General features: G+C 43.5%; 1 protein-coding gene across 7 annotated transcripts; it reads left to right on the forward strand.

Annotated features, from left to right (window-relative positions):
• Positions 1–783: 783 nt before the first annotated feature.
• B4GALT4 (beta-1,4-galactosyltransferase 4) lies at positions 784–26,046 on the forward strand. 7 transcript variants are annotated; one of them, XR_014077369.1, is made up of 8 exons: positions 784–1,045; positions 2,572–2,640; positions 10,746–11,141; positions 14,487–14,719; positions 15,545–15,732; positions 21,555–21,615; positions 23,545–23,649; positions 25,131–26,046. XR_014077369.1 is itself a non-coding variant. In XM_081571979.1 (8 exons), exons 3-8 carry the CDS (start codon positions 10,889–10,891, stop codon positions 25,261–25,263), a joined length of 1,035 nt encoding a protein of 344 aa, XP_081428105.1. In that variant the 5' UTR covers positions 784–1,045; positions 2,572–2,644; positions 10,746–10,888; the 3' UTR covers positions 25,264–26,046. The 7 variants fall into 7 exon arrangements, 4 of the variants coding, with proteins under 4 accessions (XP_081428105.1, XP_081428103.1, XP_081428104.1 ...); XR_014077370.1 differs by having other exon boundaries at positions 784–821; positions 2,572–2,644; XR_014077368.1 differs by having other exon boundaries at positions 784–821.
• The last annotated feature ends 955 nt before the right edge of the window (positions 26,047–27,001 follow it).

Consider the following 27,001-nt stretch of genomic DNA (forward strand, 5'->3'; position numbering starts at 1 on the left):
GCAGAACCCACTTTAATGATTTTCCACTCTAATCTTCAGTATAAATATGATTCTGCTTGGCTTTTTGTAATATCTTTGAAGAAATTTGGATTTCTCACAACTTGTTAATATTCTCAATAATCCTGTGAAATGAGGAAGTCAGTTACCTTGGTACATTGTGCAGCTGGGGTGGTGCTAGTGTTAAAGAACACGCCTGCCAATGCAGGAGATTAAACAAACACTGGTTCTATCCCTCGATCAGGAAGGTCCCCTGGAGAAGGAAATGGCAACCCACTCCAGTATTCTTGCCTGAAGAATCCCGTGAGCAGAGGAGCCTAGAGGGCTACAGTCCGTAGGATCGCAAAGAGTCGGGCATGACTACAGCGGCTTAACACAGAGTGATGTAAGGTAAATTTATTAACTTGTAAAACCTCAGTTTTCCACTCCGTAAAATGGACAAGTTCCTATCTCCTTCCCAAAGCTTTGTGAATATTTACGAGGATGTAATTTGGGAGTGCTCAGACCCTCGCGCAGTATTGGCACAGGGCTTTATTAAGATCACCCAAAGAACAAGCGGTCCTTTTCCCTCCAGGTTCCCCTTCGGTCGCCGTGGGGAGCGGGGCGGGGAGGAGGCCGAGGATAGGGGGTGGAGGGCTGGCATCCGTCGGCCCGCCCAGCGGAGGACCGCGCAGACCCGCCCGGGGCCTGGCAGTAGCGACTCCCGACGCGGGCGGGGCGGAGCAGGCGAGTGGAGCCTCCTCCCGGCGGCGGGGGCGGTCCCCACGGTCGCTGCTCCGCGTCTCTGCTGTCTCCGGGCGGTGCTCGTCGCTGCGGCGTCTGGGGTGAGTTCTTGGGGCCTCCGCTCCGCCGGTACCCGGGACGCAAGGTTTCACGCGGAGGGCGACGGGCGCCGTGTGGGCATCGCCGGGCGGCAAGGCGGGTCGGTCCCCGGGTTGCGGCTAGGCGCGCGCGGGCCGGGCCTCGGAGGGCCGTCCTGCCTCCTCCAGGGCGGCGGGGCCGGGCAGAGGCCTGCGGAGGCCGAGCTCTGCGGGAGGCGCCAGCTCAGGTGAGGGCATCACTGCGGCGCTCCCTCTGCTGCCGGAGGGATGGCCAAGCGAGATGCTGCCAGGTAGGAATCCAGGGGTCATCGCCCGAGGCCCCGCGTCACGGTTCTGGGGTCGCCACCAGCACCTCTGTCCGTGCGGGGAGCATCAGCGTGAAGATGCCCCTTCCTCCTTGGAGCTCTCCTTCCCCAGCGTTTCTGCTGGGAAACCCACCCGCTGATCCCAGCCTGTGGCCTGCAGGGAGGGGCCGGCGAGTGGTGAGGATCGACTGGATGGTCAAGTGTATCAGCTCTCTACGCTTAGTCTGGCTCTGCATCCATCTACTGTCTGTTGATCCAAAGCCCATGAGTATGGGGACTGAGGAAAGGCCTTTGGGTTGGTGGCCTCGGGAGAGCAGTTATCAATAGTGTGGGCGTGTGCTGGGTTGCATGGTGTTCAAGAGTGGGTGAGCGATGAGGACGTGGAGGCGGCCGGGGCACAGCCGTTGGGTGATGAAAGGGAGCAGGAAGAACACAGTCATTTGAGGGTTGGGGGTGTTGTTTGTGTGTTTAATTTCCAAATTTCTGTTAAAAAAGAAAAATAACATTGAAGATGCAAGAAAGTCAAGGAATCTCGGATAGAGATGACTAAGATTCAGGGTCCAGGCTGAGAAAGTGGGCTTAAAAAGAGGGGCAGAGGGCTGTTTTAGGCACCTGGGCTGAACAGGGGGTCTGGAGTGCTGGAATATCACTCTGGGGAAGGAGATAATGCTTAATAGGACCATAGTTTTCCTTATGGAATTTTATCTTCTAGAGCCGGGTCGGCCTCTAAATCCTATGAAAGTGCAAAATTTTCGTTTGCCTGTTTGTGTTGTAGGGGAGAAAAACTTTTCTTCTTGCCCCCTTCTAGGTTCTTTGGCTAGACTAATAATTAAATTGGATTGACATAAACAAATTAACAGGAGAAAACCAAATTTAATTTCATGCCAGTGGGATCCCTTAAAAATATGAGGCTCAAAGAAGTAACCAAAGCAGGCAGCCTTTATATCTTTTAGACAAAGAAACACCACGTATGTGAAGAATTGAGAAGACAAAGAAGTTTGGGCTTGGGGTAGTAAATTAATGAAAAAGTATTAAGGTTTGTTGTACTGAGCTCTCCACCTTGCATTCTTATCTCTGATAATAAGGATGCCTGATCCTGGTGCCCTCCTGGTATAGAAAAGGCACCTTTCACGTGGGATTTATTTCCGCTTTTAGGGGAAGTAAAGAGGGTAGAGTGTCCTTACACTGGCTGTTAAGTAACTTTAATTCAAAATAATCAGTATGTCAAAGTGGCCTATTTTGGTGTGGCATATCTTGCTTCCCTTCAGCGTGTGTTTTTAATCTGATTAAAAACATTTGTTAAAGAGCAGTACTGAACTGTTTGACTACACAATGTTGCAGGGGGTAATAAAACTAACACCTAGTATATTTTAAGTGTCACTTGCTAGAATAAGCTTTTGGTATCTAGTTTAAACCGAGCTATTAATAATCTGTGTTTTATTTTCCAGAAATTCATGCAAGACTTGAGAACTGTTTCTTTGAAGAGCTTTAATTCAAAGTGGAAACATTCAAAGCAAGTCAGTGGTGGTTTTCTTCTCTTTTTTTAAAAAAAGCCATTGATGAACAATGGTTTCTCAAACCCAAAATATTGATTACCTGGCCCCACCTTGGGCCTTGGAAATAAAAATCTCTTGGGGATGGAGCCTAGGAATAGGAATTGCAAAGAGAGACCACAGAGTTCTCTGGCGTGGGAAATTATTGACCCCTTCTGAGGTTTTTTAAGATTTGGGCTCATTTGGGCTCATTGAGGTAAATTATAATCCCTGACTATTGTGTTGTCTCTAAATTTTAATGTATTTTACAGGAAAACTATATAGTCATCAGAAAAAAAAACTTCGTTTCTGATTATAACCCTATTTTTTAAAAAATAGATTGAGAAGAAATAATATTTCTCTAATCTATTATTAAGAGACAGTCATCGGTAATTCTTTCTGGCGTTTTATATATAAAAGGCATGTACACCACACATGCATAGCATAATGTGGATTGTATTCTACATACATTTTTATGTTCTGTTTCTTTTTCTCTTAGCTATCATGAGTATTTTCCTGTGTAGTTAAAATTTTAAGTGCCATTTTAAGGAAAGCATATGTACCATCATATGTAGGTATTGTAATTAATTCAATCAGCTTCCCTGGTAGCTCAGATGGTAAAAATCTGCCTGCAATGCTGGAGACCCAGGTTTGATCCCCGGGTTGATAAGATTCCCTGGAAAAGGAAATGGCAGCCCACTTTAGTGTTCTTGCCTGGAAAATCCCATGGACGGAGGAGCCTGTTAGGCTACAGTCCATGGGGTTGCAAAGAGTCGGACACAACTGAGCGACTTCTCTTTCACTTTCTAGTATTCTTGCCTGAAGAACCCCATGGACAGAGGAGCCTAATGGGCGACAGTCTGTGGGGTTACAGAGCCGGACACTACCGAGCAAATCTCTGTCTGTCTGTTGTCCCTATTGTTAGCATTTTGATTCTTTTGAATTTTTGGTTGTTTTAAGTAATGTTGGCTTGAGTATCATGGTTTACCCGTCTGATTGTTTCTTAGAATAATTTTCTAAATGATGGAGTCGAAAGCTATTCAAATGCATTGTAAAAATCTTCTTTTCACATATCTTCTTACTGTGTTGCCTCACCAGAAGGCAAATGGAATGTTTCTGAAGGATCTGTTGCATTACAGGTCCAATCTCTTATTTCATCGGTTCTCAAACTTTAATGTGTATAAGAATCACCTGGGGCGCTTGTTAAAAATTTATTTTCTTGAGTCCCAGGCCCAGGTGTTCTAATCTATTAGCTCTGGAGCAGGGCCCAGGAAACTGCAATCTTAACATATTTTCTTCTGCATTTGATATAGGCACTCTTGAAATCACACTTTGAAAAATGTTTTTAAAATAAGTGGCAAAACAGACTCAGCTTTAGGTCACTTGCCCAGCGCCATTCATGCATCTGGTAACCAGATTTGAATTAGCTTTCGTGGCTTCAAAACCCTTGTTTTTTCCATTACCTCAGACCTTCTTCAGCCTCTCGTTGATGTGCTTCGAATAATGGCAGAAAGAGAACTTCAGCTGACCCCACTGTAGCATTCTCTGGGATAACTGAGAATGACGTACAAATACACAGTCAGCCTCCATTAAAATCCCCCTTTGGAAATTCTTATGGATTCTTTCATGCTGCATAACATAGACTAAATGAAACAATTTCAGTCCTTTCCTGGTTGAATTTATTTCCTGTTTCCTGACTGTTTCATGCCAACCCTCGTAAAATAAGTGATGCCAGACCATCAGGCCCCTCTTGCCCAGGAGACAGGGACACTGCTCTGATGTGCTCCGTGGGTTCAGGGAGGAAGTGGCAGGCTAAATAGCGTTTCCTCCTTGAGTCGGAAAAGAGAAGTACTACTTCTGAGAAGTAGGTGGTAGAGGAGCAAAAGGTGGTGGGCATGACTAAGAGAAAGTGTAATTTATTAGAGATAGGGCCTCTACCCTTAGAAAAGCAATGGTGTTAGTAAACTGAAGGGAGCTAGCATGGGGGTGAGCCTTTTTCAGTTTTAAAAATCTTCCCCAAATGGAATTTTATGCCCAGTTAATTTTTCCCCTTCTTTATTAATCTTTATTTTTTCTCCTTTTATACTATGTCACATTTATTTTAGTAGTAGTTGGGGATTATTGTGTGTCCTTATGTATTTCAACTAGTGTATCCTAGAAAGTCATTCATTATTTACCAAATTTAGCGCCTATTATGTGTCAGGTCAGTGTGAGGCACTAGGAATACAAAGAAATAGTGATTCTTCTTGAGAATTAGGTTAACCTTACTGCTGTATGTTGACTTGGATTATATACAGCCTTTGACTTTTTAACTTTAGTTGTAATTAATTTTAGACTTGGAGAAAAGTTGCAAATATTGTGCAGAGAATTCATTCAGCTTCCCCTATATTGGCCCTTTACATAACCATTGTTCAGTTATCAATACTATTAACTATAGAATTTATTTGAATTTCATTAGTTTTCCTGCCAATGAATTTTTTTCTGTTTCCATATGCTGTCAAGGATCCTACCTTGCATTTAGTTATTTCCCCTTAGTCTCCTTCAGTCTAAGTAATTCCTCGCTTTTGCCTTTTTCTTCATTATCTTGACCCTTTTGAAGAGTACCAGTTGTTTTGTAGAATGAAGGTATTTTGTAGAAAAGTACTGATTAGTTATTTGGTAGAGTGCAATTCATCACTGATTCATGAGGTTGATAGGTCTTATCACTGATGGTGTTAACCTTGATCACTAGTTAAGGTGATACTCTTTCCCTTTGTTGTTTGTTTTTTAGTTGCTCAGTCTTGTCTGACTCTTTGTGACCCCGTGGACTGCAGCATGCCAGGCTTCCCTGTCCTTCACTATCCCCTGGAGCTTGCTCAAACTCATGCCCATTGAGTCAGTGATGCCATCCAACCATCTCATCTTCTGTCATCCCCTTCTCCTGCCCCCAATCTTTCTCAGCATCAGGGTCTTTTCCAATGAGTTGGCTCTTCCCATCAGGTGGCCAAAGTATTGGAGCTTCAGCATCAGTCCTTCCAATGAATATTCAGGGTTGATTTCCTTTAGGATTGATTGGTTTGATCTCCTTGCAGCCCAAGGTACTTTCAAGAGTCTTCTCTAGCATCACAGTTCGAAAGCATCAGTTCTTCGGTGTTCAGCCTTGTTTATGGTCCAACTCTCACATCCGTCCATGACTACTGGAAAAACCACAGCTTTGACTATATTATTTGATAGGAGATACTTTGAGACTACATAAACTCTATTTATCCTCAAATTTTTACCTACTAATTTTAGCACCAACTGGGGAATCTTGTCTGCCACAATTATTTACAGTGATGTTTGCCTAATGGTGATCCTCCCCCATTTCCTGCTTCTTTATTAATTGAAAGTTTATTGTAAGAAAGAGCTGCCCTTTCCTGTTTATTTTTTTGATCATTTATACCGGTATGGACTAATGGATATTCATTTTATTCTGTGGGTTAAAATACAATGCTATCATTATTCTCTTGCTCAGATGCTTCCAGTTTTGGCCATTAGGAGCTCAGTCTGAGTTTAAACAACCTGTACGTGTAAATGGCTGTTATCATTTCTATCCTTCCCTTGCCAATAAAACAGCCAGTTACTTTACAAGCAAAATGGGTTTATTCAGGAGCAGTAAAGAATTGCAATTTGGAACATGCAACTGTGTCAAACCACATGCAAGTCTGGTAAAGCAAAGGAAAGGAAACTCTTTCATAGAGGAGAGGGGGAAATTGGGAGGGGCTGTTACTGAAAAAACAAGAGTCTATTGGACAAAACTGGGAGTTTGAAGTATGGTGGCTTTTCATTGGCTCAGTTGTGACAGTCTCTCATTGGCTGAGGTGTTGCCAGACTAGGAGAAAAGCTTTTTCCTCCTGCTAGTGGTAGTAAAGTTGTAACACTTCCTGCCAGAGATGCAAGAAGCCTGTATTGATGTGATCTCTATCTCCCCTTCTCCTCCCAATTCCACTTCAGTTAGGTTTCTCTTCATTAATTTTCACAGAACCATTGCTTGTTTAGGGTCTGGGCAGTGATCACTGAAAAGCCAGGTAAAGGAGCTTTAATTCCGAGGAAGGTAGGACAATATGTGTGCAAATAGTCTGCTCTGAGGAACTCTGCAGGAGTAAAAGGAGTAGCGAAATATTAACCTTTACCTTGGCGCTATCCCAGAGAAGCTCAAAGGAGTAGGACCATGTGCCTAGTGCCACATTTTGCGCACTCTAGACATCCTGTGTGTGCAGGATTGCCAGATGGATTTAGAGACCCTGGAATGCTGATTTTAGTGTTCTTGGCTGCTGAATGAAGACCACACCCCTTCTCCCTGGGTGCATAAGTGCTTAGTGAGTATTTATGGAGTGACACTTGGTGTCTTCCCCTGGTCTCCCATGGTGCTATAAAAATGTGTGAATGTAGAGATTCTCTGAGAATGATAATGATGCTTAGCATTTATGCTTATTTGCCCTTTGTTATAGCTTGTCTTCTGTTTTAGATTTTTTTTTTAATGGAAAATTCCAAGTCTTCAAAAAAGTAGAGTGAAAAAGAAAATGAAACTCTCAGGTACCTGTCACCTTACTCAATACTTTTCAGTATTTTGCCAGTCTTATTTCATCTGTTTCCTCATTTTCAGGGTTGGGGTAGCATATTTGAAAACGAATTGCAGACATTAAAGTCTAAGGAAGGGTTGGAAATAAACTCTGAGTACAAGGACTATATCTTAATTCCTTTGGTGCCTAGCACTGTGCCTGAAAATAGCAGGTGCTCAGAAAAGACTGGTTGAATTGAGAGGAGAAAGAACAAAATTATGAGAACATCATCATTTTGAGCTAACTCTAGGGCAGACCTAAGAAGGAAAAGGGTGGTGAGACTTGCCCTAAAATAACTTCTTTCACGTTATCTGAATTTGTTCTCTATATCCTCCTGTCACTTTAAGATAGTCTTAATTAAAAGAGAAAACTCATTTTAGGGAGAGTTCAGGGACTATCCTTTATTTAAATATTTTTACAGGTAACTCTGTTTTCCCAAACACCAACCAGTAATGACTTGCCCTAAAAAGGACTTTCTTTAAAAAAATCATTTTTTTAAAAAAATTATAAAAGTAGTATATACTCATTGAAAGAAAATAGGAAATAACAGAGAAATAGAAAATAAAATTATTCAATATGTATTTCAACATGTAATTCCAGAGATAATATTATCTTGGTCAGCATTCTGATAAAACTTGAGCGTGAATCACATTGGTAATCAGAGTCAATAACTATTTATTATGTCTGTGAGAGTGTGCTAGGTGTGACCGATGCATCGTCTCATTAAATTCTTACAGCAGTGTTGTAAGATAAGTTAATTTTTTATAATCGTTTTGTAGCTGAGGAAATGGAAATGTGGTTAAGAGTATTTGCCTTCAATCACTTAGCTGATAAGCAGGCTGGGCAGATCTCTATTGAAACACTTTCCTCTATAAGCATAGCAGCTCTTAGAAAAACAGTGTTTCCTGACTAAGCTTTCCAAGATTGAAATTTTATCAAAAACGATTGCCAGTCCTAGCATTCAAGGCTCCTGCAGTTAAGTCTGTGAGAGAGCCTGGCTCTAGGAACCTGCAGACTTACTGTTACCTGGAGGGAAGGAAACAGACCTCCAGGAAACCATTTCAAAGACAGTCCCAAAGAAAGGGACAGGAGGAGAGAGGTAGAAGGCTGCATATTTCAAGGGTTTGTGCTGGGCACACCCAGGTACCAAGGGGAGGAAAGAGATAGCAACATCCATGTGAAGGATGTGGCAGAAGCTCAGGCTTTGGAGCTGAACACGTGGGCTCATACCCCAGCTGCACTGCTTACTGTTAATAGTTGTGTGATCTCTGGCAAGTTGCGTAATCTCTAAACCTTTGTTTTGTCCTCTATAAAATGAGGAGACTAATAATTCTAAACTCACAAAGTTGAGAAATAAGTAAGTTAGTATAAGTGATTGAACTCCCAGTACATGGCACAGAGTAAATGCACAAATGAAGCACTCCTCTTTTTAACGATTAATCTTCTAATGAGTTATTACTGCCTTCAGCATTTACTTGTGATGCCTTCACAAGACCCTAAACACAGGCCATACTGTTTAATTGCTTCCTGGGTCAGATCTTCTCTTTTGCAGTTTGATCCAGGAACCTAACCTCCATTTATAACATTGTGTCTAGAGAGGAATGCTTCTTAGGTTTCCCTCAAATTCATCTAGGCTAAAATTTTGGAATACTACCCTTTAGTAAGTATGAGGCTGTCTTGAGAGTTGCTAGGGTTGTTTTGTTTTTCACAGTAAATTACCATATCCCCACATCTCATATAAAAAATCAAATTTGTTTTCATTACAAAAGGACAAAACTGTGTTATACTTTTCCAAAAATGAAAGAAAAAAGGGAAAAAAGCACCCCTGGCTAATCCTATATTCCTAATAGAATCATTGCTAGCTTTTGGTTCTATTTCTTTCTAGAGTTTTTTTATTTCTGTCATTTTAGTGGTAATCATATTCACAGATAGACTTTATTTTATGTTTTTCTTTTTATTACTTAAGATTTAATCTTACATGTTTTTGTGTTATTTTGGGAGGGAATATAGTTTAGTCTCTATTTTCTCCATTTAACTGAGGGTATGTTTGCTGTGGAGATTATCAGCATCCTGGCTTTAGCATTTTCCACACTCTTACGATGACACACTTAGAATTTGAGAAGAGACGTGGTTTTGGTAATGCAGAGAAGATGTGGAGCCTTGCCAAGCAGCTTTCATCATCTTAGTGTAGTTACCATGGTCCAGGGAGGGCCCTCAACTATGTGGCCTCAGAAACTGAATTTTTGTTGGTAACTAAGAGCATAGCCATCTCTCATACTATCCTAGTACATGCAATTGAAGTATGAAATGAGGATGGCAATTTCATACTGACAGAAATGCAGCACAGCAGAGTGGCGATTCTGGCAGCCACCAGTGGTCATCCTGTAGATCATCCCTAGTCTAGAGTCATTAATGTAAATAATATAACAAGGCAGTGACAGTCACCACTTAGTGGGGTGCTTCAGGTGGTACTAGTGTGAAGAACCCGCCTGCCAGGGCGGGAGATTTAAGAGATGCAGGTATGATCCCTGAGTCGGGAAGATACCCTGGAGGAGGGCATGCCTACCCACTCTAGTATTCTTGCCTGGAGAATCCAATGAACAGAGGAGCCTGGTGGACTGCAGTCCATGGGGGTCACAAAGAGTTGGACACGACTAAAGCAAGCGAGCATGTCTGCATGCACTATGCATCAGGAGGTGGGCTAACACTTTTTGTATTAATGTGTTAGGTCATCTAGTCCCTCAATAACCTCTCTAGGAAGGTACAGTTTTTATCCCCATTTTACAGGTAAGGAGACCAAGGGCCAGTGAAGTGATGGGTGTGAGGTTTCATACTTTCTGTCTAAACCCAAACCCCAGATCTGAAACACTGTGCTGTAGTCTGTTGTTCTTACAGATTCTTGCCTCCTGTGTTGGCATCCTTTTGTGTCCTCTGCCCTTTTCCCCGCCTGTTGGGGTGTGCCCTGTGCCTTATCGTGGCTATAACATTTATAACTGAAAAACCCTTGATTTTTCATCTCTGTTTCAAGAAACAAGTTTTTCCAGCTCTTCACAGAGAAGAGCTTTTGTCTTTTCCCTTATTTTCTCTTTGAGTCAAAATATGCTGTGGAACAAGAGTTCGCCTTCTCTTAAAGCTGTGCCAAGAAAGGACAACCAAGGAAGAGAGAACCATTAGGGCTGAACTTGGGGCTGTGCTAGCTCAGAACCGAGGAGGCAGTGATCAGCTCTTCTTTGTCTCCTCTACCTGTGTGACGTCTGGAAATGGCTTTTCTTCTGGAGTGAATGACAGCTGGTGTGATAAGCTAGAGAGAGAACTCCTGTGATGTATAGATGGCTGGAACCTTCTGCCTCCAAAATCTCTGGTTTTCTGATCTTTAAGCTCTCACTGGAGAACTCCCATTACTGTTACAGTCAAGATCGGTTGGGGACAGATTTTCAGTGTGTGCTGGTGAGTATTATTTCAGGTTAGGATTTCCATCTGAAACAGCATGTCTTTGTGATTGCATTTCAGGGGTTGTTGGAGCAGAACGCCCAAACAAAAGCAAGCATCGCACAGTCAGTTGTCATCAAGTTTGCAGATCGGAATAGCTGAACTTGAAGCTTCCTGCCTGCAGTGGAGGCCGAGAGATACCTATTGCTCACATAATCAAAGACATGAACTTCAACGTGACTTTCTACCTTTCCTACAAATTTCGATTGCTGTTGCTTTTTACCTTATGCCTGACAGTGGTTGGGTGGGCCACCAGTAACTACTTTGTGGGTCCTATTCAAGAGATTCCTAAAGCAAAGGATCTTGTGGCTAGTTTGAGCAAGGGTGTCATTTTAGGCAAGAAAGGAACTGTGACGGATGAAGCATTTGTGGAAAAAGCAAGACTTGACAACTGCCCTTCTGTGTCTCCACACCTCAGTAAGTATTTGTTTTTCCTTTTTTACAAGTAGTACATACACTTTTTATTTAAATACAACAAATGTACAGAAAAGTACAAAAAGCAGAAGTGTACACTCAAGATTCACAAAATGAACATACCTGTGGAACCAGGATATAAATTAAGAAATGAACTCTTCCTAGAACCCCAGAAGCTCGCATGCTTCTTTCTGTTACTACCCTTACTCCAAGTTTATAACACCAGCCATTAGATTTTTCCTATTTGGAAACATAGTATGTACTCCATAGAGTATATGCTATGTACTCTTTTATGTCTGGCTTCAGTTGCTCAACGTTATGTTTGTGAGCTGTATTCATATTGTGGACATATTATATTTATTATATGAATATCCCCAGTTTGATCATCCGGCCGCAGAAATCTCAGCAGGCGTGTCGGTAGGCACCTGTGATGAGCTCGGGGTCAGTTGCCCTAGGCTGGTGGCTTTGCTTCACGTGTTTCTCATCCTCCCGCATCAGCAGGCTAACCTGGACATATTCTCCTGGCGTCCATAGGACACGGGTGGAGAAATGCCAGTGCATCCAAGCCTCCGCTCGTGTCACATCTGTTAGCATCCCCTTGGCCCTCAGTATAGATGCTGAGGGACAGGATAGTACTTTTTCAGTGTTGTCTTAGTTTATTTCTTAAATATGTTGTTTGTGTTGATTCTCCACTAATGCCTTGCCTTTCACTTTAAATGAACAGTAAGTTGGTTTTAGGAAGCACATTAATTAGGAAAAACTCCACAGCCACATTCTGTCTAACCCACAAAGGTTCTATCAGACCTCTCTAGAACATCGAAGACCTTGTAGTTCTCCAGATAATCCTTGGAGTGTCTTTCCAGAGTGCCTTTCCTCCACCCATGTGGGTCTGGCAGATTCGTGTTTAGTCATCAGGTATGTGGTTTAGATCACTTCTCTCCCAGGAGGTTCTCTGGGACTGTCCCAGAGTTGATCTCAGGCTCCCCGTGTGCCTGCCTTTGTTTCTGTTGTTGTGTTGGTTAGTGCATTGTCTCATGTTTGACTTTCTTTCCCAGGAAACAGTGTGCAGGCAGGATGAAGGCAGGGCGATCCTTTCTAGCTCTGTGAAGTTCAGAACTGCCCCCTGGTTTTTCAGAAGTGGCTCTCTGCATACACCCAGTTAGCACTCCGAGGGCCAGTCTCAGGCTCTTCAGAGGCTTCTTGCACTTAGTGACACAAAACCAGTAGACCCTTTTCTTGACTGACTTGCAGACTCATACTGTGCTCATACTGGCATGCTGCTTCCCTTTCCTCGGTCATGGAAAAGCCAAAACATTTTTCCTGATTGGTTGAGGAAAGTCATTCTGCTCACAAATTACACAAGTTGAGATGGGAAAATGAGTTATTGAAACAGAGAACTGACTGCATCATGCCCCTTGTTCAAAATCCTCTCAACATAATTAAGCAACAAATACATTCATGGAAGCAGATGAGCAGTGATACAATAATGCGTGTGGATCCAGAGGGTGATGCAGTAGTAATGAATCAGGATAGACCATTAGTGATCCAGGGAGGGACAGAACTTGAGAAAATATCATGGGGGCGCTAAGGGAGAATGCTAGAGCAAGTGGAACCGGGTACTCAAGATTAGGTGCTTTGAAAGTTGTGACCATGAGAGAGTGAGCAGGGGGACTGGTTTTCATCAAACCTATTGCTTGCTGTTCTCTCAGGGGCCAGGAACTGAGACATGGTCCAGTTAGCCCAGATGATGGGATTTATGAACAGGCTACGTAGGAAAACATTGCAGCGGCCATTCATCCCATCATCTCCCAGAAGCTCTGGTAGCTTGCTTTTCCTTATAACTCCTTTTCTTATTGTTTGTTTTTAGGGCATTACTGCCTGCTGACCCTGTCTCATGTGCAGATCCTTCTGAAAAGGGTCTTATAGGTCAGTTATTTTCTCTAGGTGGCTGGAAGCAGTTACCTGGTCTTGGTGCTACTGTCTTTTGGCCATGGCATAGACACTAGAGCCAGTTTAAGCAGCCATGGCCAGTGTAGAGGATGGTCACATGGAGCAAGGCACAGAGACATACTTAGGAAAAGCGGCCGACTGCTTTGCTCAGAAGAGGATAGTGCAGTTGCAAGCATCTTGAGATTTTATAGCCTGACCAGGATAGGAGGAGTTTTAAAATGTGTGGCTCTGTTCCCTAACCGGAGCTCTGCCTCCTCCCTTACCAGTCAGTATTTCCTGTTCATTCAGATCTGAGGGGAGGGTCAGTGGCTTCAGCTGTATCTTTAAAGCCTTGTATGAGATTGGTTACTGTGGATGGTCTTGGGTTTCATCCAGTCAGGCTGTGTCCAGACTTGCTGAGCAAATGCCCCATTGGGGATATCTGCCATGTGAAACAATGGGAGGGTTCTTACAGATTTGCATATACCTGTTATTGTTGAGTTAGGGAGGGAGGCTAGTTTCTTTTTCCTTTCACTGTTTTACCTTCAGGGAGTTAGTATAGCTCTCAAGAGCTTAGAGAAGGCCTTTAGGGAAAAGGGCCTTCTCCATGAGCTTGATTCCATGGAATGCTTTTAATTTTTAAAAAATTATTTTTGGCCATGCTGGGTCTTTGTTGCTGCATGCAGGCTTTCTCTAGTTGCAGCAAGCGGACACCTACTCTCTAGTTGCAATGTGAGGGCTTCTCATTGTGATGGCTTCTCTTGTTGCAAAGCATGGGCTCTAGGTGTACGGGCTTCAGTAGTTGTAGCCTATGGGTTTAGTTGCCACTGTGGAACCTTCCCGATCTAGTTACTGAACCCCTGCATTGGCAAGTGGACTCTTAACCACCGGACCACCAGGGAAGTCCTGGAATGCCCTTGGTTTTTAGGAGACTTCACCCTCCTTTGGAATTTTTTTTAATGACAACCAAAAAGTTGGATTTATTTATTCATTCATGTATTCATTCATTCCATGGGTGAGGCTTCCTGTTACTTTTTTTTTCCCTTTGGAATTTTGAGGAGGAAAAGAGATTAGAGCACATTTGAAGTTATTTGGTCTGCCCCTGATCTCTGCTTTTCACCAGGGTCATCAGGACAAAGTATATTTCCTAGTACGGATGAATCATAGAACCAGAACTGGTTACTCTGCCACAGGGGACTGCTTTTGTATGTCATTTGCTTTTTTTTTTTTGCAGCCAATAACCTGAGTCATAGATTCTGTGGTTCTGTGGTCATATTTCGTGACCAAAGGAGGCTTTACAATAGTGCTCATGGTGTGCCAGGCAATGTTCAAAGTGTGTGGCATGTACTAGCTCCTGCAAGCCTATCAACACGTGATAAGCTTGCCCCTGTTAGTTCCTGTATCCTGTGTTTATTGTAGAAGGCCAGACCAAGCTCATGTTCAAGCCAGATCTCACTCTGGAGAAAGTCCAGGCAGAGAACCCCAAGGTGCACAGAGGCCGGTATCGCCCTGAGGAGTGCAGGGCTTTGCAGCGGGTTGCCATCCTCATCCCTCACCGGCATAGGGAGAAGCACCTGCTGTACCTGCTGGAACACCTTCACCCCTTCTTGCAGAGGCAGCAGCTGGACTACGGCATCTACGTCATCCACCAGGTGAGTCTGGGGGGTGGACAAGGCCTCTGCCCTCCAGACTCCCCTCTCTTTGTGGCTCTTTGTCTTGGGTAAAAGAGCGTCTAACCATCATCAAAGGTGAGGTCTCTTAACTCATTTAATTCCCTAACCAGGAATTGAACCCAACCCCCCTGCAGTGGAAGCTCAGACTTTTAACCATCAGATCAGCAGAGAAGTCCCTAGGTTAAGATTTTTTGATCCTTTCTGGCCAGCTGTATTTTGGGGGAGCTTAGTGTAGATTTGTTTCATGGAATATGATTGGGATTAGCTGAGAGTTGAACAGTGAAGCAGTGATACTACTTGTCATGACTAGTATATAAGAAAGGCCTTTTTAGTTTTACATGGAATAAATAAAGATATGTTTAAAGATTTTTTGAGTTTCTTTATTAGTAAAAACTTTAAAAAACTATGTTTTTTTAAAAAAATTGTTATAAAACACACATAACATAAAATATACCATCTTACCCATTTTTATTGTACAGTTCAGTAATGTTAAGTATATTCATATTATTGTGCAACTGATCTCAACTAATCTTTTTTCCTGCAAAACTGAAACTCTAAACCCATTAAACAATAGTCTTTCATTTTAAGGTGCTTTTAGTTATGGAATATAAGTATGTATGAAGCATAAAGAAAAATACAAAAGGTCTGTTATTGTTAATTCAATCTACTGTGTCAGATTTTCATGTCATGTGTATATTCTTGTGCATTAGAGAATAATACCCACTCCTGCATGTGAAATGAAGAGGGACACAGTGTGAAATCTTGTCTTAGGAGCTTTTCAAGTTGTAATTTCCATATTTACAGGCTGGAAGTAAGAAGTTTAATCGCGCCAAACTCCTGAATGTGGGCTATCTAGAAGCTCTCAAGGATGAAACTTGGGACTGTTTCATATTCCACGATGTGGACCTGGTGCCTGAGAACGATTTGAACCTTTACAGGTGTGAGGATCAGCCCAGGCATCTGGTGGTTGGCAGGAACAGCACGGGGTACAGGTAAGGTGGCTCTGCTCATGGCTGGCTGGGGTCAGGACACCCGGCCTGTTGTCATCAAGGCTGTGGAGACATAGTGTCTGGCGGTGTCTGCAGAAAATGTGAAATAGGAAGAATGGCCCATGACCGTTTTCAAAGTTTAAAACAGGAATTAGAGAAATTAGATTTTTTTTCTTATTAGGAAAAAGGCCTAAAAACAGCTTGGCAGAAGATCACAAAGATAAGGGGGGAGAGAACAGGAGAGGGAAAATAATCTAAACATTGCACATGGTGGCCAGACTTGCCTGCAGGGCCCGCCTGGTAGAACTTTACTAAGCGCTCCCACACTGAGTAGGGCTTATCTATCTGTCCCTGACTTCCATCTCTAGGAGGCAAAGAGAGGGAGCCTCCAGGTCAGCTTTTAGGCCTCTTTTGTGAGACTGTGATGTCTCTTTCCAGACTGTGGCATCTTTCTAGAGGCCAGGGGGAACCTGAGGCAGGGGATGTCCATCGAGTGGTCTGCCCGGGAGCCGGGACACCCAGGACAAGTCCCTTTCTCTTAAAACCACTGTGGGAAGAGCTAGGCACCATCATTTTTGCTTCCATTCCCCAGCCTACCCCTTCCCTCAGGAGAGGCATAGGTGCTTTTCAGTCTTAGTTTATTAATAAGCTCCTCTTTGAAAACAACTGAGAGGAAATAGTGAGCAGGAAGCTTTTCCAAAAGTGAAAATACATGTTCACTTATATGTGTGCACACTTACCTGTCAGCCTTCCCCAAGCCCTTCCTGTCCCGGGTGCTCATGTATGAGATGCTTACTGTGCTGGGGCCAGGAGACCAACCTGAAGAAGGGAGAGTGCCTGCCCTCACAGTGCTTCCTGGCGTGTGTGGGGAGATGGGCATCTAGAGTGGAGCTGTGTCAGCTTTGCACTTCCCTTGTGCAAATTCAACTAGAAGTACTTGTTAATGAGGGGGAGAGTATGGGAGTGGTGAGGCAGAGGAAGAGAGAGCTATAAAATAATAAGGGAAATTCCACCAGAGTCTACTCCAGGAAGTGAGCACAATCTCTTGACACCTCCCTTGGTCTTGATTTCTCCATGTTGTTCTTAGTATGTAGGTTTCTCACTTTGGACTGTTTAAGAGTTTTCCAGGGGTAACACTGACTGCAGGGAATTTTTACCTCAGTTAAGACTGTACAGACAGAGGATGAGATGGTTGGATGGCATCACTGACTCGATGGACATGAGTTTGAGTAAGCTCTGGGAGTTGGTGATGGACAGGGAAGCCTGGCGTGCTGCAGTCCCTGAAGCCTCAAAGGGTGGGACACGGCTAAGTGACTGAACTGAACTGACAGACTGTAAATCCAGTCCCTGTGTAAAGTGTGGGATATAAACAAATACCTAGAATAAACTGCAGTGGGTGAGAGCACATTGTCTTTAAGAAACACCTAGAGAAGGGTTTAAAGCTGTTGTTCAGGAAATGTGGCACCTTTATCTTGTGAAATCCGTGGGAGCTTCCCAGCAGAGTTCCAGGACATGGAAGCAAGAGAGGACACGGCACAGGTTTGGAGGAAAGGCAGGTGGCTCGTTAGTGCTGGAGAATGAATGTCTGGGATGGTGGAAGGAGGAGAGGCTAGAGATGAGAGTGTGCAGGGGCCAGGTTGCTGCTGCTAAGTCGCTTCAGTCGTCTCCGTCTCTGTGCAACCCCATAGACGGCAGCCCACCAGGCTCCGCCATCCCTGGGATTCTCCAGGCAAGAGCACTGGAGTGGGTTGCCATTTCCTTCTCCAATGCATAAAGGTGAAAAGTGAAAGTGAAGTTGCTTAGTCGTGTCCAACTCTTCACGACCCCATGGACATTATTCAGTCTGGTAAGGCGTTTGGAGTTCCTGTGGAAGGTATCAGAGTGCTGCTGACACACGGTTAGAACCAGAGAATGACAGAAGAAGGCTCAGTTCAGCTGGCTTTTGGTGTGCAGGATGGAGCCAGGCAGGAGGGGAGAAGATGAGGGCAGAGGCCCACTCCTGCCTCCAGCCTCCAGGGACAGTGGGGCAAGAGGGCAGGGGAAGGTCTGGAAGAGAATCCCAGGATTTTTTCTTTTGGGAAACTTGATGATTTTCTGGGGGTTTTGGTGTCTGGTCTCTGAGCCACCTCTGTGTTGAAGAAAGCAGCATATCATATCCGGGGACCTTGGTATTTTCAGAAGCATGGCAATTATCTGCTCACTTACTAGTAATAAGATGTCACTCTCTACAATACAGAATACTGTACTTCAGACCCTTGACATGGATGATAACTTCCCATTGCCCAGTCTTTCTAAACATCTGTGGTGAGAAATTATAGTCACACAGGATTGTTCTTTTGTTTGTTTTTGGAGTATGGATATACTGGATTGTTTTTGTTGGGATTCTAGATTTTATCTCTGCTTTAAGCTGGACCGTAAGAAAATGAGCTCTTGGGCATTACTACTGGGAACCGATCTGGAGTATAACTTTGGTATGATGATCGTGGGTTTTATCAGATGCCATGCAGTCTAAAAACAGCCCCTTATGATTCTTGATGTTTTAACTCGCTATGGGAATTGGCCAGATGTTTGTTTTATAACTAGATATCTGGCAGTCTTTGTCTTCCTTGAATAACTGACAGTTTTCCTAATGTAAATCATGTGGTTGAATGTGTCTCCTCTTTTGATCTGGACGCAAGAAACTGGGAGCCAAATCTATGACCTTCTTGTAGAAGCTGAAAGAGTCTTATTTGCAGGTCAGAGTTCTAATGAATTTCCTCTTCTAATTTTCTGATTTAAGTTTTCCTCTGGTCCTGGTTTGTCATTTATATTTTTCAGTTTTGCTGTATGTATCATGTAAACAGCCTCATCTCCTGTGGTCCAGGGAGGCTTGCATAGGTAATACAGGAGTTGTCTTCATCCCGCTTACTTCTTGCCTTTCCTCCTTTGGGCAGAATCTCTCTAGTTGCTGGGAGGTGCAGTCACTTGCAGGCAACTAAGTGTCTGCCCCCTGCTGGTAACTGTGTGTCCCTGCACCACAGAGCTTAAACCAGCACAGTATTGTCACAACTGCCCGTTGAGTACAAAGAGAAGTGCTAGAAATGTTTTCACTTTACACACATGCAGAGGGAAGAAGTTTAAGTAGCTTGTCTCAACTATCTCAGGGTCTGTGAAGATAGAAATAAATCTTGTTTCTTCCCGTGATTGTGTCAGTAATAAAGATCTCTTCTAGCCCATGGGACATTTTGTTGGCCAAGAATTCCTTTGATACCTTCCTGCTTTCTACAAGGACTCTACTGTTATTTTATGACTGCATTTTCCCCACCCTTGGGCCTTTAAAAATAAGTAAAACTGTCTCTGGGCCAATCCAATATTTATGCTTTTCTACGTAAGAAGAAAAACCAGGAGCAATGAACAATAAACATGTAGATATTTGGCACCTAAGAGGCAACTGAGAAACTGATAAATCTTGAACCTTTCTTTCCACCTGGTCTCCTCCTGCACCTCCTGCTGCAGCTGAACAGGTCTCTAGGTTCTCCTCAGACAGCCTGTACTTTTCTCCTTCTCTGCTTTTCCTAATGGAGTTCGGGTCACCAGGTATTAGTCACTCAGTCGTGTCTGATTCTTTGCGACCCTGTGAACTGTAGCCCACCAGGCTCCTCTGTCCGTGGAATTCTTCAGGCAGGAATATGGGAGTGAGTAGCCACTCCCTTCTTCAGGGGATTTTCCTGACCCGGGGATTGAACCCGGTCTCCCGCGTTGCAGGCAGATTCTTTACCATCTGAGCCACGAGGGAAGCCCCTGATTACCAGGAGTTCCCCCCATTTTTTACCTCTCTGAATTCTTCCAGGCCCACTTGCTCTGATGTTGTCGTCTCCTTCCTCAGAACCCCGAGAATAGTCACCTCTCTTGTTGGACTGTCAACTGTGCGTGAGGCTGGGCCCACTTATTCCAGTGTTTAGCCAGCTGCTTTGCACCCAGTAGACAATAGTTACTTAATAGATGACTCCAAGTCATCAGTGCTGTTCCCTCCTGGTGGCCCCTTGTTGATGCTCTGCAGGTTATGCCTGAGCAGTGATTCTACTCAGGGTCCTGATGAAGCTGCTGGTCTTCAGGTAGTTTAGGAATCCCTTCCCAGCCAAACAGTGTCCAGTCACCATGGCAACAAGTCACTGTAGTCGATGTCTTGGTCAGTAATACCTGTCTTCTGAGCACTTTGTTCTTTTTGTTTGTTTTAGGTTAGGGGTATATAAGTAAATCTGTTTCCATTGTGGGTTAAGCAGGGTCCACCCCATCTGTACTCAGAGCAAAGAAACAAACAGCTGAGCTACAAATTAACTTTTGGGACTTCACCTGTTAGATGGCAAGTATCAACCTCAGGGGTCCCTAACCTCTGGGATCTAATGCCTGATGATCTGAGGTGGAGCTGATGTAATAATAATTAGTAATAAAGTGCACCATAAATGTAATGCACTTGAATCATACCTAAACCATCCCCTCTCACTCCCTGCACTGTCCATGGAAAAATCGTCTTCCGTGAAACTGGTCCCTGGTGCCAAAAAGATTGGGGACTGCTGGTCTACATGATTATTGATCTTTCCTTTTGGTTTTTCTTCTTATCTGGAAAAGCAGAAACATTTCATTGGTCCTGGAATACTTTGAACTGACATTAATTAAAGTAAGAAATCCTCCATATATTCACATTCTCTTATTCAGTAACATCCAAGTTGTTAAGCTGCCTTCATTTGCGTTTCTAAACGGTTACCGTGTTCTAAGGGATATCTTTATTTCTCATATTTGCTAGTCTGTCTGCCAATAATCCATTAGTCCTAAGTGAGCGGGACATGCTCTCTGGCCAGTGTCTCTGTTCTTTCCCTTTTCCTTGTTGGTATCCCCAAAGCTCCGCCCTCTTTACTCTTCTTTCTTCACTTATTGCATTGTCTTCAGGCAGCTTTTACTACTCCTGTGCCCTCAGGTCCCACCTCTTGACAGCTAATTTCCAAAGCTATCTCTGTAGCTACTCTTCTTTATTAAACTTGGATCCTGTATCCTTTTTCCCACTGGCAGAAGCCCCACGAGTACCTCAAATTCAGCTTACCCAAACCGTAATTTGTCTCCTTCTCAAAACCTAATTATTGGTTTGTATACCCTGTTTTTGTGACAGGCGCTATCATCTACCTAGTTGCCCACGCTGGAGCCCTCAGGGTTATTAAGGTATGTTGGGTTCTCCAGGAGACAGGCTCTGAGATGGAGATTTGCATAAAAGTGGAGGTTTGCATACGGAGTGTGTTCAGGAGCTGTCTCCTGCCCTCCACCCCACTCCCTAAAAAAAGTGAAAGTGAAAAACGACTTTGTTGTTGTTCAGTCGCGTTGTTGTTGTTCAGTCGCTCGGTCATGTCTGACTCTTTGCAACCCCATGGACTGCAGCATGCCAGGCTCCCCTGTCCTTCGCAAAATTTAATGCCTAACCTGGACCCAGCCTTAGATTTCTTCTTAACCCACAACTATTTGGCACACAACTATTTACTGGATTTACACGTGAGATGAAGTCTGTCATCCAGGTCTGATGTTACAATGTACATGTACAGGTACCTGTGTAGACCTCTGCACACAACCATGAATAACCAAAGGTGGGTGGCACCTTGCTTAGACAGCCTGTCTAGACAGAGGGCGGAAGGCCAGGAGCGTGGGGAGGTGGCTCTGGAGCAGGAGTGGACGGGTTAGAGAGCACAGTCTTCAGAGTGTCCCTAGAATACGCCTGCCCTGTGGTCTGAGAGTCTGGAGCAGCTGTAGAGAACAAAAGGACTTGGTGCCAACCTTCTTACCTTCTCTCTCCTCTCTTTCAGGTTACGTTACAGTGGATATTTTGGGGGTGTTACTGCCCTAAGTCGAGAGCAATTTTTCAAGGTGAATGGATTCTCTAACAACTACTGGGGATGGGGAGGCGAAGACGATGACCTCAGACTCAGGTGAACAACAGAGACAGGTCCCCTTCACGGGGTCTGCTAGCCGTAGTTGTGTGTGGTTCCTGTGGAGGCCAGGCCAGCAGGTCGTGAGGCTCGAACTTGTCCTAGAAGGGTGGCAGGGGGCGGGGAGGGGGGTGAACAAGGTAGCCCAAATTGCTTTTTGCCACTGGCAGTTCAGAAATGACAGAGGATGGTCCAGTTCTGGCTTATGGATGTCTGGGGTCCAGGAGTGTTGATGGAGCTGTCTGTGGACTTGTCAGCAGGTCTTAGCTACTGAGATAGGGTCTCACCAGTGAATGGGAAGTCCCAGACTCGAGTGTCTGCAAAGCCACAATCTGAGGAAAGTGACCAGAGGCCTGTTCTAAGCCTCTGCCTTCTGTCAGACCCCAGGCGACACTGGCAGTTCCCAGTGTTGTGCACAGCAGGGAGTGCCAGTCACACACCCTGGAGCAAACCAGGATGCCCTCTCCCATGCTCTGTGGGAGCAGCTGCTGGCATACCCCAGAGCTGCTGGCATGACCTCAGATTCTCTTGGACTCGTTCCCACTCTAGAGGATTCACAGGGAATATGCCTGGTCTCCTTTCTCAGCCTCTTTTCCTGAACTTGGGTTTTGTGGCCAGATAGTTATGGGTATCTCTAACTCCCAGAATTAAGTAATTTTTTTTCAAGAGCCTGGGGCCAGTATATTCAGTCTTTCTGTTAGGAGACCCCCTACCCCCACCCCACCGCCATCCTCCTATTGTTGCCTCTTAGAAAGAAAACCTCTCAGCTGGGGTTCTGAATTAATAGATGTGTGGCTTCTAGCAATTTTCTTTGCTTTTCCATTGCTTCAGCATGAGGAAGCCATGGCTCCATGTTGGTCTTGTTCCCAAGTCTAGGCTGAGAGTCTCTGCAGTGTTTTTGGCAGGAGGAAACGGATCTCTTTGACCAAAGGCTGCCTAGGAATGGCTGTAGTGATGGACAGCGTACTTCATGGCCCAGCCCATCAGCAACCTGTGTGGCCGTGGCTTATGAAACGGACAGGAGATGCCTGCTAGATTGCAGGGCAGGAATAGCAAGGGCTCAGTCAACGTATCCATCATATTCCCCAGCTCCTTTTTACTTCCCAGATGGGATGGTTATTAGAATTTTATATTGGTGATGGATTTTCACTCTGCTTTTCCTGTTGCTCCTCGGCTTCAATGTAAAAGGGAGCCCCCAAGTTTGCTTTCAACATCATCGCCTCCAGAGTAGTTCTTGACTAATGCTATGAATAAACCAACCGATTTGAGCATAAAAATTTTGTGGAAATTTCTTTACTAGTTATTTACTCACCTGTGCAACAGGCACCACCCTCTTTATGCTTATAGAGTACATTACATTTTGCAAAGGATCTTCCACATGGACTGTCTTATTTGAGCCTGTCAGATCAACTCTGTGTCCCATTGCTATTTTACAGTTGAGGAAACCCAGGCCTGGAATAAATTAACTGACTTCCCCAAGGTTGTAAATAATAAAGTCTAGATTTGAATCTAGGTTTGTGACCTTTAGCAGTTGCACTTTCACTAAAGAAGAAAACACTAAGTAAATTAGGGATCCTGAGAGAGTTGGCCTTTTAAAGATGTATTTTCTCAGCTGTTTTTGGAAAACAACAAACTGTGTTTTGACACATCTTCTTTGCACCTCATTAGTAAATGTTAAGTGTGATTCTTTTATGGATTTATTGCCTGAGGTTCAAGATAAGAAAATTCTTTTTTTAAAATACCAAAATAATCAAGATATATGTATGTGCACATGTATATAGATTTTTGCAAGTGATTTTTTCTTAAGTCCCTGGTGGTTGATAAGTGGAATAGAATTTTTCCTTAAACACTTCTGTTATTTTTCCAGGGTTGAACTTCATAGAATGAAAATAATCCGGCCCCTGCCTGAAGTGGGTAAATATACTATGATCTTCCACAAGAGAGACCAAGGCAATGAGGTGAATATAGAACGGTAAGTCCTGGAGTCATGTGCCCGACAGTCTACCTGTTTAGTCTCTTCAGTCCATAGTCCCATGCCAGATTTGATCAGATAAACCAGTTTATTTTGTTCAGAGCTTTTTCTTAAGGTAATTTTTCAAACATACCCAAAAGCAAAAGGGAATAGTCTATTGAATTCTCACATAGACGTACCCCATAACCAGTTTCAACAGTTATCAATTCATAGCCTCTCTTTTTTCTCTCACTTTCTTTTCCTCACCCACTGGATTCTTTAGAAGCCAATCAGATAACACAGCATTTCGTGTGTAAATACTTCAAAATGTATCCTTAAAATAAAAGAAGTATTAAAAAAAAGAATTGCAGTACCATTATCATGTGCGTACATGCTCAGTTGTGTCCAACTCTTTGCGACCCCATGGACGGCAGCCCGCCATGCTCCTTTGTCCTTGGGATTTTCCTGGCAAGAATACTGGACTGGGTTGCCATTTCCTACTCCAGGATATCTTCCCGACCCAGAGATTGAACCCATGTCTTCTGCTTTGGTAGGCAGATTCTTTACCACTATGCCACCTAGGAAGCCACCATTATTATACCTAAAGTAAAATTAGCAATACTTCTTTACTGTTATCAGATGTCCAATTAATGTTCAGATTTCCCTGATTATCTCATAAATGCTTAAAAATTTTTTTAAACAGTTGGTTTATTCCAGTCATGATTCTAGGCAAGGTCAGAACATTACATTGGAATGATCTCTCTGAAATTACTTTTAATTTGTAGGTTCCCCCTTCCTTTTTTTTTTTCCCATTGTAAGTTATTTGAACAAGCCAGGTCATTTGTCTGATGGAATTTTCACATCGTGGGATAAAGGGAAAAAATTGGCATTGGTTTATCATTTCAAAATGATGAGTGTATGCTACCTACATCCTTCTGAATGCAGTTAATATTCTTTTTGATGCTCGGATTGTCTTTGGCAAACGTTATCTTTTCCTAGCTGTTCCTGAATCCTTTGACATAGCTCTAGTTGTTTTGAGAGCTTCTTTCCCTTTGCTCTGGTGTGATGAGCTGTTTAGGTTCATCATGTGTTTCTGTCCCAGGAATTAACTCTTTCACCGAGAAATCCTGGCAGATAAACCAGTTCTTTTGGGTAATATGACTGAGGATTCATAGATTCCCTGAAGCTTATCCAAGGGCCTGTCAGCAGTGGATGACATGTATCATTGTACATCCTTCTGTCCTGTAGACCAGGGGCTCACCACTTGCAGGATTGTTCTCATCATTGGTTCTCAAGGTCTTTCATGGGGTCTTCCATGGGAACACATGGCTGATGTTGGTGTCTGTTACCATAGATGAGAAAAATTAACTTCTTTAACAGTAGGAAGCCCAGCAGGTGCAGTAATTTAGAAAGATGCCTTTGCCAAACTTTATGGCAAGGCAAAAAGCAATGGAAATAGATGTTAAATTCTTATCATTCATGTTTGTTCTTTTTATCTTTAGGATGAATCTCTTACATCAGGTGTCACGTGTCTGGAGAACAGATGGGTTGAGCAGCTGTGGTTATAAATTACTTTCTGTGAATTATAATCCTTTATATGTCAACATCACAGTGGATTTCTGGTCTGGTCCATGACCCTGGCTCTTCTTGTGACATTTGGAGGGACTGAATATTTGATTGCAGTGATCTAGAGACTTCCCCTAGTAGCACACGTTAAGAACTTGTTGTGGCCAATCTTTGAGCTGATTTTCCCTCTTTGGTATTTTCTTAGCAGAGTTCCTGGTGATGTGGAATGTAAAACAATTGTAGAAGACAGTTTTCTTAGTTGTTTTGATCTTGAAGGTTAACTATGGTACTGTAGATAACTTGAAGGACTAAGTATGAAAGGACCACTCAAAAGATACCATGAAGGCTACTTGAGAACTCTGATTGGAGAAGATTTATTTCGGTTTGAAGTGATACAGATTTTCTGGGATGAAAAAGGCCATGGGAAATAAGATGCCGAATGTCCCAGAGAATCAGAATTCTTCTCATCCCAGGGGGAAAGGGTTGAAGGTAAGTTTCTGTTACTCATTTATCCTGCGTGGTTGTCTGTGAAGAGGCAGGTCCCACGTGAGAGGAAGGCTGAAGAAGAGGAGAGAAAGGTGAAGAATCAAGATGCCATAAACTTGGGGCTAAAGAGGTGGCCGAGGGACCACGTCAGGCAGAGAGCAGCTGTGGCTGTGGCCCTGCGTCAGGTGTCCCCTGCCCAGGTACCCCCTCCAGTCCCAGCTCTGCAGAGAACACATTTTATCTACTAGTTTTTAGAGCATTTTTGTAAAATCATTTTGTACGTGTAGGGTATGATGTAGCAGTTTACAAATTGCATATTAACTAATAATACATTGAAAATACCTCTGTAGTAAAATATGAAGAAGCTTTGGTTGTTTATTCTTGTGTTTTTTTTTAACTGTTCTTTTGTTACCAAACCAAACTTGGATCTGTCTTCTCACATGCAGCACAGCCAGTCTACTGAAAGCAGTCTGTGGTGAAACACTTACTGTGGGCACCAAGCAAGGAATCCAGGCAGCTAGTGCTTAAGAGGTTCAAACACTTTTTAAAAAAATTAATTTATTTTAATTGGAGGCTAATTACTTTATAATATTGTAGTGGTTTTTGCCATACATTGATATGAATCAGCCATGGGTATACATGTGTCCCCCCATCCTGAACCCCCCTCCCACCTCCCTCCCCATCTCATCCCTCTGGGTCATCCCAGTGCACCAGCCCTGAGCACCTTGTCTCATGCATCGAACCTGGACTGGCGATCTATTTCACATATGGTAATATACTTGTTTCAATGCTATTCTCTCAAATCATCCCTCCCTTGCCTTTTCCCACAGAGTCCAAAAATCTGTTCTTTACATCCGTGTCTCTTTTGCTGTCTCGTATATAGGGTCATTGTTACCATCTTTCTAAATTCCATATATATGCATTAATATACTGTATTGGTGTTTTTCTTTCTGACTTACTTCACTCTGTATAATAGGCTCCAGTTTCATCCACCTCATTAGAACTGATTCAAATGCATTCTTTTTAATAGCTGAGTAATATTCCATTGTGTATATGTACCACAGCTTTTGTATCCATTTGTCTGCCAATGGACATCTAGGTTGCTTCCATGTCCTATCTGTTGTAAACAGTGCTGCAATGAACATTGGGGTACACGTGTCTCTTTCAATTCTGATTTCTTCAGTGTGTATGCCCAGCAGTGGGATTGCTGGGTTATATGGAAGTTTTAGTTCCAGTTTTTTAAGGAATCTCCACACTGTCTCCACAGTGGCTGTACTAGTCTGCATTCCCACCAACAGTGTAAGAGGGTTCCCTTTTCTCC

The sequence above is a fragment of the Giraffa tippelskirchi genome, chromosome 2 (assembly GCF_054371585.1).
Source record: "Giraffa tippelskirchi isolate mGirTip1 chromosome 2, T2T-mGirTip1v1.2.pri, whole genome shotgun sequence".
Lineage (NCBI taxonomy): Eukaryota > Metazoa > Chordata > Mammalia > Artiodactyla > Giraffidae > Giraffa > Giraffa tippelskirchi.